Source organism: Falco peregrinus, chromosome 10 (assembly GCF_023634155.1).
Source record: "Falco peregrinus isolate bFalPer1 chromosome 10, bFalPer1.pri, whole genome shotgun sequence".
NCBI lineage: Eukaryota > Metazoa > Chordata > Aves > Falconiformes > Falconidae > Falco > Falco peregrinus.
Genome location: NC_073730.1, coordinates 3849230 through 3864080, shown reverse-complemented (window position 1 = coordinate 3864080; position 14851 = coordinate 3849230). Strand labels below are relative to the sequence as shown.

The 14851-nt window shown below is 38.0% G+C and overlaps 1 protein-coding gene across 3 annotated transcripts in view; it reads right to left on the bottom strand.

Annotated features, from left to right (window-relative positions):
• Positions 1–14851, bottom strand: part of TPR (translocated promoter region, nuclear basket protein) — a 42501-nt gene that overhangs the window by 8870 nt on the left and 18780 nt on the right. For all 3 annotated transcript variants that reach the window (XM_055815240.1, XM_005242035.4, XM_027793331.2), the window contains exons 25-42: positions 13686–13889; positions 13411–13595; positions 12807–12954; positions 12287–12424; positions 11430–11561; positions 11038–11168; positions 10454–10664; positions 9937–10083; positions 9336–9534; positions 8443–8648; positions 7654–7715; positions 6546–6754; positions 5962–6234; positions 5001–5149; positions 4067–4150; positions 2147–2347; positions 669–800; positions 41–131 (exon numbers count right to left, since the gene is read on the bottom strand). In XM_055815240.1, coding sequence (XP_055671215.1) covers positions 41–131; positions 669–800; positions 2147–2347; positions 4067–4150; positions 5001–5149; positions 5962–6234; positions 6546–6754; positions 7654–7715; positions 8443–8648; positions 9336–9534; positions 9937–10083; positions 10454–10664; positions 11038–11168; positions 11430–11561; positions 12287–12424; positions 12807–12954; positions 13411–13595; positions 13686–13889 — 2902 coding nt within the window. The remainder of the gene's footprint in view (positions 1–40; positions 132–668; positions 801–2146; positions 2348–4066; positions 4151–5000; positions 5150–5961; positions 6235–6545; positions 6755–7653; positions 7716–8442; positions 8649–9335; positions 9535–9936; positions 10084–10453; positions 10665–11037; positions 11169–11429; positions 11562–12286; positions 12425–12806; positions 12955–13410; positions 13596–13685; positions 13890–14851) is intronic.

Sequence of the window (14851 nt, the reverse complement as noted above, 5' to 3'; positions counted from 1 at the left end):
TTACAGACACAGGCTTTGAAAAACCATGGAATAACCATACCACTGTTTTGAGAATCTGCTGCCCTCTGGTTGCTTTCACCTCCTCCCATGCTTTCCTCTGTTTCTGTTCCTGGATCTGTACCATCAGCACCCTCAAAAAAGCACAAAACCATAATATGACTTAGCATGAAACAACTTACAGGTTGTAAAGAGAATATAAAAGCAGTAAAAAGGTATTCAGAAAGTAAAAAAAGTGAAATATATGAAAATCTTAAAATATTCCTGTTAATATCTACAAAATCAGGTAAATGTATGCAACTTCATGAAATTTCAGAAGTTTTGCGTATCTGTACATACAAAAACATGAACAACTTAGCCATCACCACTTAATAGACAACGCGATATCCAGCTTTTGCAGAAACTGCTTTACTAGCTTTGCAACTACAGTATTTGCTGGCTCCTGTACTTTGCATTTTCATTCAGTCCTCTTAAAACATTCAAAGTTGATTTTTCTTGTGAAAACACTAGTTATAACAGAAATTACTATTACCTACTGGCAGACTCAATTTTCTGGGATGAATTCACACTAAGATCTTCTCTTTCAAGCATTCACATCTGTGCAGATGCATTACACCACCAATTTATTCCAGGAAAACTAACAGGCTATAAATAAAATGTACAAATCTCACCTCAGCATCATCTGCTTCATATCCGTCGTTACCATCAGCACTACCAGTTCCTTCATTACTGTCATCACCTTCATCTCCCATACCTGTGTCTTCATCATCATCCTCGTCTTCCTCTTCTTCATCCTCATAGTCCTATGAAAAGACCATAAAAAAGCCTTAAGGAAGTGTGGAAAGGGTAGTGGAACAATTTCAATTCTTGCAGTGGTACACTTTGTGGTACACAGACCACCTCTGTCTGTGGATCTCTTTCTGAAGGTGTACACCATTTATTATCTACAGAGTACAGGTATGTATTTTTCAATTGCTGTGGTAGGTTGACCTTGGCTGGCTGCCAGACACCCACCCAGCCACTCCCCAACTCCCTCTTCAACAGAACAAAGGTAGAAACTAAGATGGAAAAGCTTGAGGGTCAAGATAAAGGCAGGCAGATCATTTACTAATTACCATTACAGGCAAAACAGACTCAACCTGGGGAAAATTAATTTAGTTTGTTGTCTATTTTAAATTGAATTGGATGGTGAGCAACAAAGACAAAAACTGGAAGACCTTCCCCCCGCCAACAACTTCTTCCCAGGGTCAACTTCACTGCCTCATTCGCAACTCCACTTCTTCCCCCATCCCACTCCAAGCAGGGCAGGGGGGACAAAGAACAGGGGGTTGTGGTCAATCCGTAACAGTTCCTCTCAGCTATAATCCTTCCTCCTCACACTTTTTCCCCTGCTCCACCATGGGTCCTCTCCACAGACTGCAGTCCTTCAAGAACTATTCCCAGCAGTAAATCCTTCCCACTGAAGGGCTACCGTCCATCAGGATAAACCTGCTCCTGCACTGGCTCCTCTCCATGGGCCATGGTTCCTGGGAGCACAGCCTATTCCTCCATGGGCTGCAGTTTCCCTCAGGGAATCCTCCTCTCAACAGTCTTCAAGAAAATACCTGCTCCGTCATGGTCTCCTCCATGGACTATGAGGAATATCTGCTCCGATACCTGAAGCACCCCCTTCCCCTCATTCTTTTTTAAGCTTGGTGTTTGCAGGATTGTTTCTCACTTATTTCTCCCCCACTCCACACACTCACTCTGCCATGCAGTGTTTTGTCTTTTCTTATACATGTTTTCACCAGCTGATGGGCTCAGCTGTGTCCTGAAGTGGAGTCACTGCAAAGCCAGCTGGAACTGCCTGTGTCCAGCACGGGGCAGCCCCCACCCCTCCTCACAGAAGACACCCTTCTACGTTAAATAGTCATTGATAATCTAGAGGCACTGGGGAATTTTATGACTTTAAAAAAAATTTAACATCAAGCTGAATTAGTAAGTATCTTTAGAATGCTAGAAGTTCAGGCTACATAAATACAGACTGTTTATACAGTCAAAAAAATATTTTTTCATTAAATTAGTCCTTCCAGGTAAGCTTTACGTCTGACCAAAGACAAAATCATAAATAAAGTAGTTCATAAAGAAACTAACTCCATGATATACATACTTCCTGCTCGCCTTCATTTTCTTCATCATCATCATCTTCATCATCACTATCAATTACAATGACATCATCTCTCTTGGACTGACCATCTTGAGATGAAGAAGTGTTTTGTTGATCTGACTGAAGAGGTCCAAGATCTATGGGGATAGACTGGGAAGTTTCTTCACTATCCTCCATAGGAGTGTATTCCCCTTGTGTAACACCCTGTAAAAGACAAATTACCAGAAGAAAAAAAAAAATATGAAATGCAGCACATACAATCCTTAAAATGTTCTTCAGAAAAGTGTTCATTGTATTTCTAAGTTTCCTGTTTCCGCTCCTAGCTCTCAACTTTGAGACCTCAAATGGAGGTCTTTACAACAAGTATTTTGTCTTTCACTTTCCAAATCCAATTTGCGATGGGTGCCATCATGCGGGATGCTGTATCACATATGATACATTTGCATGCATATCCATAAAATGCTGCTGTCTAAATGTTTACCCATCTATTTCAAATAACCAAGGAGCTACCCAGCAACACCCACACAATAAACAAATACAGATACACAGAATATTGTTGACGGCTAAGGAAGCACTCTGCCCTTAGAAGAAGAGAAACGGACTGTGATACTTACAAGAGAAACACTACTTATTGCTGTTTCTTAATAACTAAGATAGGAGAGAACAAAAGAGAATGCTACAGATGACTGTCACCAAGCCACTACAGACAGCTAAAAGCCTCCCCAGGATCAAGGAACAACTCTATTTCTTCTAAGCATGAGCTCTGAACTGCTGTTTTAAGAGTTCTTTTGGTCTGGAGGAACAGTAATGCAATTCACATAATAGCCAGACACAGAGCTACAGCAAACAGTTCTCTTTCCATTCAGCACACACGTATAGTCAAAATATTTGAACCAAACCTGTCAAGTATGACTGGAAGTGTTTAAAAAAACCCTCAAAAAACAAATGCATCATGGAAAGTCCCCAACAACCTTTTTAAAAAAAATATTCAGGACTCTACCGTAGACATTTTGTAGCATTCAAGACTTTTGGTTTACATACCATAACTAGGTTGTTATTTTCTGTACATGTCACTTTAATGTTGCAAATGGTTGTGTAGTAGCAGAATTCAAATAATCACATTGAGTACCAGAAGCGTTAATTAAAGAATGTTTAAAGATACTTGTGGAAAAGAAAGCACGCAGCTGGGATTCGATGGGGAGATAAATGTTTGCCATACCTTTTCAACATGTAAAGGAAAAAAATGCCTGACTAAAGACTCAGTAGCCACCGCTGCTTGAAGAAAATAGATTCCATAGGTTTTGCCTAGTTAGGGAATTACCGTAACACCTATGCTCATTTCTGAGGTAAAAGGAGATTACATTCATGGTTTTCTCTTATATTTGACTCTCATAACACAGCTACAATGGGCATTTTACAGAACAAAATCAACTTTTTTTTTCCTTTGTTTAATCACATTGTGTCTCATCTAACACCAAGCTTGCTCAAGGATTTGTCAAATCTTTCTGTAAAAGAAAAGCCAGAAAGCAAAGAGAAGTATTCTAAAGGAATAAGCGAGGAACTGAAAACTCCAGTTCCGTTTTAAGACTGTGACTCCTTTAACCTCTGTATCTCAGTTTCACCACATAAAACTGGGCTTAAAGATACTAGGATTTCTAAAACAACGTATCAAACTACAATTCAAAACTGCAAAGCTTCATTAACATTCTGAACGTTACTTATATAGGTACATGAAGAAGTGCAATAAAAATTGAGTATTTATCCTTAAACATTGGAAGTCTAAACTTTAAAAGGTTATAAGTAGTTTCCACCGATTTGAGATTTCACTTCTAAAAATATTGAGAATTTGAAAAAAAAAACCACCTAAAAAAATAGCTATTTCTGCTGAAATAGCAGGTGGGGTTTTTTTTTGAATATGCTTACTTCTCCAATTGAGTCTTGTGAGTCTTGATTGTATGTTTGAGCTTCTACCTCACCATCAGTGCTCTCTTCTGCTGTCACTTCCTCCTGAAAGAATATACATTTTTCTTGTTTAAAACACATCATCAGCCCTGAAGTTTGGTTCTTTAATATGTTTGAGATTTATTTTTTTTAATATCTTTTCCACAAAGATTATGGGCAACATTTTGTTCCCCTTCTACTATTATTCCTCAGCTCTGCTTTTATCTAGCACCCCACCTCTCTGCCCCAGAGAAATAAAATTTCCCTGGTGCAGTCCACTGGACCCTAGTGTCTTTAAATCTTTTCAGGACCAAAACCAAACACTCAAGGTTTCCCATTCCACCTCCATTTTCTCAGGTAATTAAGTGATAATGTTCTCACACAATCTTGCTCCTTTCTGTTATGCAACATCCCTTTCATACAGAATTAATAAAATGCCTTTGACTTCCTTAACACTATTCATGAGTTGCCTGCTGTGAGGTTCTGTGAAGTTGATTTATTTTTTGCAGGACATCCCAATTCCCTCACACCAGTTTTTCACATCCACCTCCTCCAAGCTTTTCCGTCAAACTCATCTTTGCTTCCCTGGCATCTCAAGTACACTATATTTTATTACAGAATAACTGTAGATAATGACCTTCCAGGCCACACATGAAAAATTATTTACCTTCCTCCTCCTCAGTGCTAGGATATAGCCCTCTCTCTTCTACCTTAGTTCACCGAGATTCGCATAATTCATTGCAACTGGTAGAACCTCTACCTTTTACAATACTCAAACATAATTGCTTCCTCCCCAGTAGATTATAAAGTCACATTAAAAATTAAGTGACTTGCTTTTGAAGTAATATACTTGTTCTTCCCATTAAAATCTTCCAAAGGGACAGACTAAGTGGTAGCATTTTATGTTCTTGCAAACCTCGGGTCCGACTCTCTGTATGCTTCTCATCTTCTTTGGAAGAGGTACATCCACTGTTTCCTCTGAAATTTGGTCTGAGTTTTCCACAGTGTTATCCTCCTCTTCCTCTCGTGGACGTTTAGACAGTGAAGAACTTGGGGTAGCTGAAACTTAAAGACAGCCTCTCAGTTATTTTCAGAACAATGTACAAAACAGAAAAATCAAAAGGTTTGGTGCTTTTCTCTGGAAGATGGACTCTTTTTCTGCATTGAATGACAACAAACAGAATCGGATAGAATCACCTTGTGCCATTTCCTAGGACACGAAAATATTAGCCCCTTTTGTTACAAGCCTTATGCTCTTGAACCTGTACTCACAACCTAACTGACTTCAAATGTAAGCTTCAGGGTGCAACTAAAATACTTTTTCCAACATCTTTGCTTTTGATAAGTACACCTAAAAGTTTAAGAGTATCAGCCGGGAAACAAACAAACAAAAAAGTAGTTTACAAAAGCATAATTTGGGGAAAAAATGCCCTACACCAAAATCTACATTATGTAGGGAAAAACAGATGTAGAACAGTGTATCACACTGAGTAGCTTTAGAGTTCTTCTCTACATTATATATTGCAGCTTAAGAGCTTACTCATGACTCCTAAAACTAACCTCACTCCAACAGTACCATGGAAAGAGGCAGCAAGGTTTAATGTGTTAAACCCCAATGCTACTTTGAATAGATAAACAAACACGTATTTATTTTCTGCTTTAAGGAATGCAGTGAGAACAGCATTTCAGAGGTACCATTTCTGAAGGTTCAAGAAAAGAGGCAAACCTCAGAAGTTTGTAAAACGTGCAATAAACTAAGGGAGGGAGGGGGGAAGAGCAAATTCTTTCACTGAAGTTAGGCCTGGTTTGACAAGGGTCCAAATGGAGCTACTTAAAAGGAACTATTCAAAAAGGCAGGCCTATAAAATAAAACCAACCTGTGCCAAACACTGCTGTAGAAGTGGAAGGCCTCTCTATCTGAGAGCTCTGTACAACTTCTACAATGGTAGGGGATGGCTCCTGATTAGCAGGCTCAATCTGAGGATGACTTTGCTGAGTGGGCTGCACAAAAGCAGTTGCTTGCGTCTGCTGCTGAACAGTCAAGATGGGCTGAGAGAGAGATGTCTGAACATTAGGACTGGTGGAACGCACAGACCCACTAGTGCTTCCAAAGACTGGAACATGCTCCACAGGTCCTTCTGATTGCATAGCTGAAAGGCAAACAGTAGCACATTCAACTGTCTTCGTATTATCTAGCACAGTTTACATACTCCATTTCAGAGTGCCCTACACAAACAGCTTCAATGTTTTGCACATTGAGTTAACATCACTTATACCCATCTTCAGTTGAGGAATGATGAACTTTGTTGCCACAGAAGTGGTCGTAAAAGTGCCATATTGAAAGAGATGCAGGGACAATAAAACTATCTGAGATGCTTTCAAACTAGTGATCACCAAGGTTTCAAGACAAAAGTAGCATTTATGATTACTGTAGATCCTCACGCTATTCTAAAATGCTTACCTTCCTGAGTCTCCACTTGTGTTGTAGGCATAACTGTGGCTGTTGGAGTAGTGGTAGGATTAGTGACTGTAGCAGGAGTAACCATTGGACGGATACTGGCTCTTGGGGTAGACTTATTCCCAGCTATTGCAGCAGCAGTCACTTTACTTGGAGTTGACACAACAGGAGTTGGTTTAATATTTGCTGTTGGTGGATCTGAAGTGCTAGCACTGAAAAACAGGGTATTGGTTTCACGATGGTAGTGCAGAAAGCAGATTTTAAAAATACCAAACGTAAATATATTATCATAGCCAGAAATACTAATTTTTAAAGGTTTAAAATTTAAAAGCTTGACAAGGGTATAATGAATTGTCTTCCAAAATTTGTTTATAGTTAAAAAAGAAAACAGACAGACACACTATGCCATCAGTAGCATTTTGTCCAGCTTACAGGTTTGACAGGTTTCTTCAAAGGTAATCAACTAGAAATCTGTAAGCAGATCAACAAGCACAGTGCTTAGCCATGATGGGTCTTTATTGCAGTGATACATCTTGCATTAAAGCTAACTGATTCACTCAATACAGAGAAAGCAACACCATTTCCTGGTTGAGACAAAGATCAGCCAAATTTTAGGAGGCATTTCTGAAAGCCTTGCTTTCAAAAGGATGCTGTCATAAAAACTGAGGGGAATTTCTCACCTGGACTTAGTAATATCTTAATATTTCCCATTTCAGAGCTTAGCCATTTGACTATTTTATCATTATTATGTTAGTTACCACCTATTTAGTCTGTTTCTCATGTTTGAGATTCTTGCCCCCCCATCCAAAAAAGGTTAAAAGTAACAAAAACCTGCACAACTTCAAGAATCTTGAAAGATTTTAAAATGTCTTTTATGTTTCCCAGATACCATGTTCCTGGTGGTTAATATGACAATTTAACAGCTTAAAAGCTTTATTGATTAAATGTAGCTGGGAAAACAGGAGGAACATTATGTCAATCAGTATCTTTAAAGTTGCTTAAGAAAAATTGAGAAAAGTCAGTGGCTTACTAAAAAGCAGCAACTAGATAAAGACAGGAGAAAAAAACACCAACCACAGAAACTGCAGAACTCCCAAACCCTTCAACTCACATTCCTCTTTCACCTGAAGCTGGAGCAGACTTGAGTGAGATTTGCCTCTGCTGTTCTGGGACCTATTAAGTAAGAAACAGAACCATCATGCCATGGACATACCAAACAACCAGCAGTTTGATGAAACACTTAAGCCAGACAGATATCTTTGCAAAGAAGTCTGTTAGGAAACGACTGTTAGTGTACCTAGTCAGACTCCATGATTATTGCAAATTCTCCAAATCAAATCATACCAGTCATACCAATTATGTAAAGCAATTCAGTAATTTCTCATGTATTTTCTGAAGCTGTTGAGACAATAGCAGCTAGGACCCATTATACTGAACGCATAGATAAAAAGACAATAGAGTGCAAATTGTTCATTGACTGATTCGCAATGAATGATATAACTGCATGCTTCTTAGCACCAGTAATTCTGACTATGGCAGGAAGTAACTTTTAGATTACGTTCTGAATCCTTACTAAAGCTAACTTGTGTATTTCCAAAATGAGGGGACAGTGGAATTTGAATAGTGCACCGTTTATTGGGCTCACTAGTATTATTTTGGTTTGTTTGTTTTTAAGCGTAGGAGTCCTATGATAAGAATTTTCTTATAGCGTATTAATATGCTATAGGATGTTTAGAGATAACACCTTCAGGTAAAGTAGTTCTGACTATTAACTACTGTATACACAAAACCAAACCAACCAGCCAATGGTGCTTGTACTGACAGCGGTTGTCCTCATTCAGTTACAAGAGTTGCGAGCTGCTTGTTTCCTCTCACACAGCTAGCTAAAAGGATTTTGTACCTTGTTTGTAGACTCTGGTGGCTCATCTCGCTGTTCATGGTGTCGCTCTTGCTGCTCTCTAAGTTCTCTTTCCAGACGGCAGATTCGACCTTCATACTGTGATTTGAGTGCACTCATCCGCACCTCCAGTTCAGTCTTCTGCTCTTCTAATGAACTGCTCTTTTGCTTCCACTCTTCATTTTCTTTTGTTAGCTGTTCTTTTGTACCTAATTGAGTAGGAAAGAGTTCAGTTTTGCCACTGTAAAGCTGCCTAACAAGTTCCTGCATGCTGAATACCTGGCTGTTTTAACAGGTTACTGAAGTACCTTGAATTCTTAAAAATGTTAAGTTATCAAAGGAGCCCTTAGAGGCAATTTTAACTCTCACATGCCATTTTTCTATTTAATTGCAACGAAATAAAAAATAGAAAAATATATAGTACATAAAAAATTAAATAAAGAAGTAATCACAAGAGAACAAGATGTTTTCAGCATGCTCTCACAACCATCATTCCTCTAAACATCAGTTAAAAATAAAGGAGGCATTATGTTTTGCACTTGTGTATTTAGGGAAGGGGAGAATTACCTAAGCTGCTAGTAGTGTCAATCTGCTCTAATCAAGACAAGGATTAAAAAAAAGGGTGTTTATCTTGTTGGCTGGTCAAAACTAAGCAAAACTTTTTTTTACCTCCAGTGTACAGCGAAGTTATATACTTGTATCATCTTTTGAAGAAGTTAAAACTTAATTTATAGAACAATTCCTGTAGCATCTAATCCAGGAAAAACTCTGACGTAAAATATGAAGTAGGCCATATTTACTCAAGCATCCTGTCTAAATGCTTTTCATAGGAATAATCAAAAACTCAAACAGAAGGCAACACCTTAAGGATAGAGAAAAACATAATATTGTAATACCAGCTAACTGTGCAATTTTCTGCTTGGCTGCAAGCAAGGTCTTCCTAGTTTTCTCTTCCTTCTCGGTGATCTGTTGCCTGAGTTGTTCTTCCTGTGTAGTCTTCTCTTGCAGATCTTGATGAAAACGAGCAAGTTCTGATTGTAGCTGTGTTATCTGCTCCTGAAGATTTCTGACTTCAGTTTCCTTTTCTGCTATAGTCTACGGAGAAAGAGACTTGCAACTATTGGCCACAACCAGCTACTTTGGCAAATACACAGCCTAACAAGCTCACAGAACCTAGTATCGGCTGGCCACTGTACTAAGGTTAAAAGGCGCCTAATAAACAATAGGGGAGTCCAACGCTCTCTGAATGCAACAGCTGAAAGATTAGCATTCTCTTTCCTAATTACGTATTCCAAGAAACAATGTGAGACACACTAGACACAGGGTTTAAAACAGCTTTGAGGTCCCTCTTTCCCAAGAAGAGTGAGGCACAAATAGGTCACTTCACGTATTCATGTGTGCATGCACACACACAGAAAACCACCCTCACATTCTACACGGTTACACCTTTAAGACTGCAGTAGAGTTTAGTTGTCTCAAACTGTTCACTGTTCTTACCTTTTGTAAACTTTCAACCTGAGCCTCCAAAGCCTTTGTCTTCCCTTCAGCTTGACTGAGAGTGTCTTTCAGCTCTTGTACTTCCTGGACAGAAACCTGTTCTTCTTGTTGTTCTACAAAAGACTGAGTTGATGCTTCAGCAACCATCTGAAATATGTTAAGCGGTATCAGGCTGAAGGGTACTACTCGATTAGGATGTAATTTCTTTCACAAGTTGCTTTTGCATGCAAACTGATAGTTTAAAAAAGATCTGGGCAAAACACAGAACTTCTAATGAACACTATAACTCCATTAAGAATACTGCAAAATATTAAGTGATGTGTAGACCATGATTTGTGGCAGTTTGAGCTAACAGCAGAATAAATGATGTAATTTTCTACTTTTCACAGGTAAGTATTCATACAGTACTGTACTAAGGGAACATGAAGATCATTAGCTAGATTACGCATGACTCTAGATGAAAACACACTCTTTTTTAATAAGCTTGTTTGTTTGTTTGCAAAGAAATTATATCTACCTTATCATGCTGTGCTTTCAGCTCTTCATACTGGGTCTTGTACCGGCGCCCAATTTTCTTGACCTGGGTTATAGTTTTCACTTTTTCTTGTATGTCAGCGACTTTTGCATCTAGTTCTTTCTGCAAAGTATCCTTTTCCGTTCTTATTTTACTTACTTCATCCTTCAGGCTCTGAACAAGATTCTGGCTTGTAGTCAAGGATGCATTAGTTCTAAATCACAACAGATTAGAGGATGATGCAAATGAAATGTTTTGAAATAATCCATACATTTCAAAATTGCTCATTTATGTAATATCACAGGCATTATCTGTAGTGAATTCCATTTTCTAGGATTTTGCAATACAAGTAAGTATTTGTAGAACACAAACTTTTCTACAGTACCTTAGTTTAGACTGAGTTTAGCTAAAAAGGTAACTTCCAAAACAATCCTCACTTCACTTTACCTGCATTTTATCAAGCCACTGTAAGAATACCAAAGGTTTCAGTTACATGGAGACAGTTAAGAAATTAAACTTCCAGATACAGCTTTGTTTAAAATACTTTGCTTTTCACAAAGCTTTTTACCAACTGACTTATACCACACCTGGCTATTTCTGCTTTAAGCCTGCCTGTTTCTTCACTCATCTGTTGTATACGCTTGGTGTTTGCCTCCTTCTCTGAAAGCAGCTTCCGATACTCTTCAAGATCAGTGTCCTTCTGTTGACTCAATAAATGCTGAAAGGTTGAGAAAATAGTTTGCATTTTTTTAAGATGATTATGCAGTTATATCCAGAAGATCTCTTTGAATTAGAGCTACTCCTTTTGCATTTTGATTTGGAATGCCTATGAATTAGAATAGCTTATTTTGAAGCTGCATAAACAATGCTTCATAATTCAAATACATTTCTTAGTTTGCTGTGTTTAAGAAAATTTAAACTTTTTTTAGTTTGGTTTTTCCCCTCCCCCAAACCATCTTTGAAAACACGCATTCCCCACCTGAGTCCGGGCTTTCCAACGTTTAACATCTTCTTCCAACAGCTTTTTCTCCGCCTGTAACATTCCGCTTTTCTCACTGAGTTCAGCATTAGACTCTTGTAGAGGCAGAATGTCCGCCTCAAGCTTGCGTACCTGAAAAAACCCACAACTGGGGATTAAACTTTCTGTATCTTACGAGACTGAAAGAAATGGGAGTATGGTAGATCTTGAACAATGATAGTAAAAGGGACAGAGAGAGAAAAATCAACACCCTCAAGAAGTCATGATATAAATTCTTTTCCAGCTCTCTGCCTTCCAGTGGCCAGCTAGGGGCAGAGAAAAGGATGAGGAGCAAGAGCAGGGGATGATCCTACAGAAAGGAAAAAAAAAAATATGTACAACTTCACAATCTTAGATTCTCATTCTTTGTACGGGAAACAGATTATTAATTACATGTTAGAAGCCAAGCAATGCTGCACTGGATTCCATTAAAATAACTGATGCGTAGAAATGCGAGGAGGCTGTATCTTCCATTTAAACTCTTAATAAAGCCGTGGTCTGCTTTATATGTAACCCTGTTTCATTTTTCATTTATCTGCTGATAATATCCTTGTTCCTAATATACCTCCAGCCAAGGATAAATGCTGGATAAAATGATTTTTAGTTTAATTTAAATGAAAATGAACTTTCAACTTCTCAATGTTCTAGGTGGACTAATGTCTTCTAAAATTCTAAATGGAAAGCCTCCTCATCCGTGTATGACGTAAAGGAATAATCACAATCTAAATCATGTATTTATTGTAATTAGCAATGCTATACCCAAACACTAAGTCATCAGCTTCAATATCTGAAAAATTTACATCAGCCTCAGTACTAACCTTTGCTTGAATTTGTTGTTGCTCTTGTTCTAGCCTCTCCTTCTCTTCTCTTAGCATCTTATTGGTTTCTATCAGTACATTCATGGTCTCAGTTTTTTTCATTAACTCTTCATGCTGTGCAATGGTTTTTGCTGTTACCTTTTGAAAAAGATTTAACTCAGTCATTTCTTTTGCTTGCATATGCATACACATTTACCTGGATCTGGCATTACACCAACCTAGAAATCTATCATAGCATAATTATCATTATCTCACATGTACATTCAAAATAAATACCGCTTAAGAAATAGGAGATGGGGAAAGAATTGAGAAATTATCTGTATTTTCCCTATTTATGTGACTTTGCAATTGCCACACTGCTTCACAGGACTCTGAACAAGATCCCCCATTTGGCTATACAGCAACCCCAGTTTAAAAGCACCTGATTCCTCCAAAACTTCACTTTTGGGCACAGGGAGTAGAACATAGAGAACAGCCTTCTTCACTTACTGAAATCATAAGCAATAATATCGAACCTTACCTGCACCTTCTCTCTCTCAGCATTGAGACTGTCCTGCAGTTCCTGCAGTTCCCTTTCCAGGTGCTCCACTCTCTGACGGTAACGCAAACTCTCCACTTGAGCCACCTCAAATCTAGTTTCTGCAATCTCCTTTTCTCGACGTATAAATCTGCAGTAAGAAAATGAGCAACACATCATTGATGCATTAATGAAAATGCAAGGCAAAGCATTTTAAGTCAAAGCATCTTATGTCTAAAGGTCAACTGAGTACAGAAATTGGTTCAGAAAGACCCAAAAAGAAAATGGTAGATAAAAATTCTTGAAAAACTATACAGACCCCCTAAAAACCATGATGAGGAAAAAAAAAAAAAATCTATGAAACTTTCTTGCCAATCACAATTGCTAAAATCTCATTTAGCTTCCTGTCATAACCAACTCACATTTTTTTCCTAGGAGTAGAAAGAAATCTCCTATATTAGTTACTGATGTAGTACAACCACCTCCTACCTAGGAAAAAAGCGCTTAAATTTTATAAATTATCCTTCAAATATAAAGTAGTACAGAACTATTTAATTTGGCAACTGATTTATAATCACCAAGAGAAGGAGCCCAGAGCTAAATTTACCTAAGAATTTCTAAGATTTGTTCCTGGGATTTGCCTTCCTCATTGAGAGAAACGTTCACTGCAGCTGGCATGGCTTCTTTCATCGAAGTCACCATCTTATCACTCAGACTTTCCAGCTGTTCATGTAATAATCGATTTTGTTTTTCCAAATCTTCACAGCGGGATGCAAGCTTTGAAGCTTCGTCCTACAACAAAATCATTCAATGGCTGTAAATTCTGTGGCTGAATTTCTGTTAACTGAAAAAAATCCACTGAAACCATAAAAACAATCATACCTTGATCATCCTTTCTCTCTCTTCCCAGGAGGCTTTGCATTCTAACAATTCAGACTCAGCTTTCTGAGCAGCTTCCTCTAGCTGCTGCCTTACTGCTGCATTCTTGGCAACTTGGTCTTTAATAGCCTGTAATGCTTCAACATCAGCAGCATGAAGCATTAATTCCCGTTCATATTTATTTTGTGCTTCGGAAGCCATCTTTGCCTGCAGAAAAATGTTAAAAGTAGACTGTTACCTTTAATGTTATATGTTTGATATGTACAAAGAGATTGTCAAGTTCTAGACAAAATCAGTAACCAGTAATCAATAAGAAAAGCACTGGCCAAAACCTCTGTCATTCTCAAATACAACAACAACAACAAAAGCAGGATAAGCTTAGAATAGTTCCCTTAAAAGAAATTATTATTTTTAAGCAAAACTAAAATTTGGAATAATTTTCCTGGAATGGCTAGCAGGAGGACACACTCTATAGTTACTCTACAATCAAACCTCTTGCTGTAGATGCTGCACAGATTAACAGGCAGGTATTAATCTAAGAACCTCCACTATTTACTTCTGCATGTGAATGGGCAAAGATATTTTACTGCATGACATTAAAAAGCTAAGGAAAGGCTATGGGCATAGTGTTAGCTGGAAAAAATGGAAATGCCCGTCTACTAAATTTTGGGTTGTATTAAACAACAGCCAGTTTTTTTACATCCTCTACACTGGTCAGTGTTGCTGAAATTCTTACCTGCAGAGAAGTAGATTTCCATTAAAAAACAGCTGGTAACAAAACAATCTTACCAGGTGCTGCCAAGTATCATATTGCCCCATAGTTTTAAAAGACAACAATTACATTTGGGTTAGAAAGATATTTTCTCCATTGTCTTATGAGAGTTCAGTTTTCTTTTTTGACACTGCGCACCACCCCCCTCCAGGAGGTAGCAATTAATTAAAAACAGTTAATTACATTCCCCCATCAATTTCTTTACATAATGAAACAGAACTTAGAAACAGTAACACACTGCATCTTCTATTTCTTAACTGTGACACAAACTGTGCTTGCAGCATGACTGTTATATTCAAAGTCAGTTTAGTTGATATTACCACTATGGTTGGTCAGGTAGAAAAATGAAGCATTAAATAAGCAGATGTTCACAAAATAGAGAATGTGCTCTTGCAGC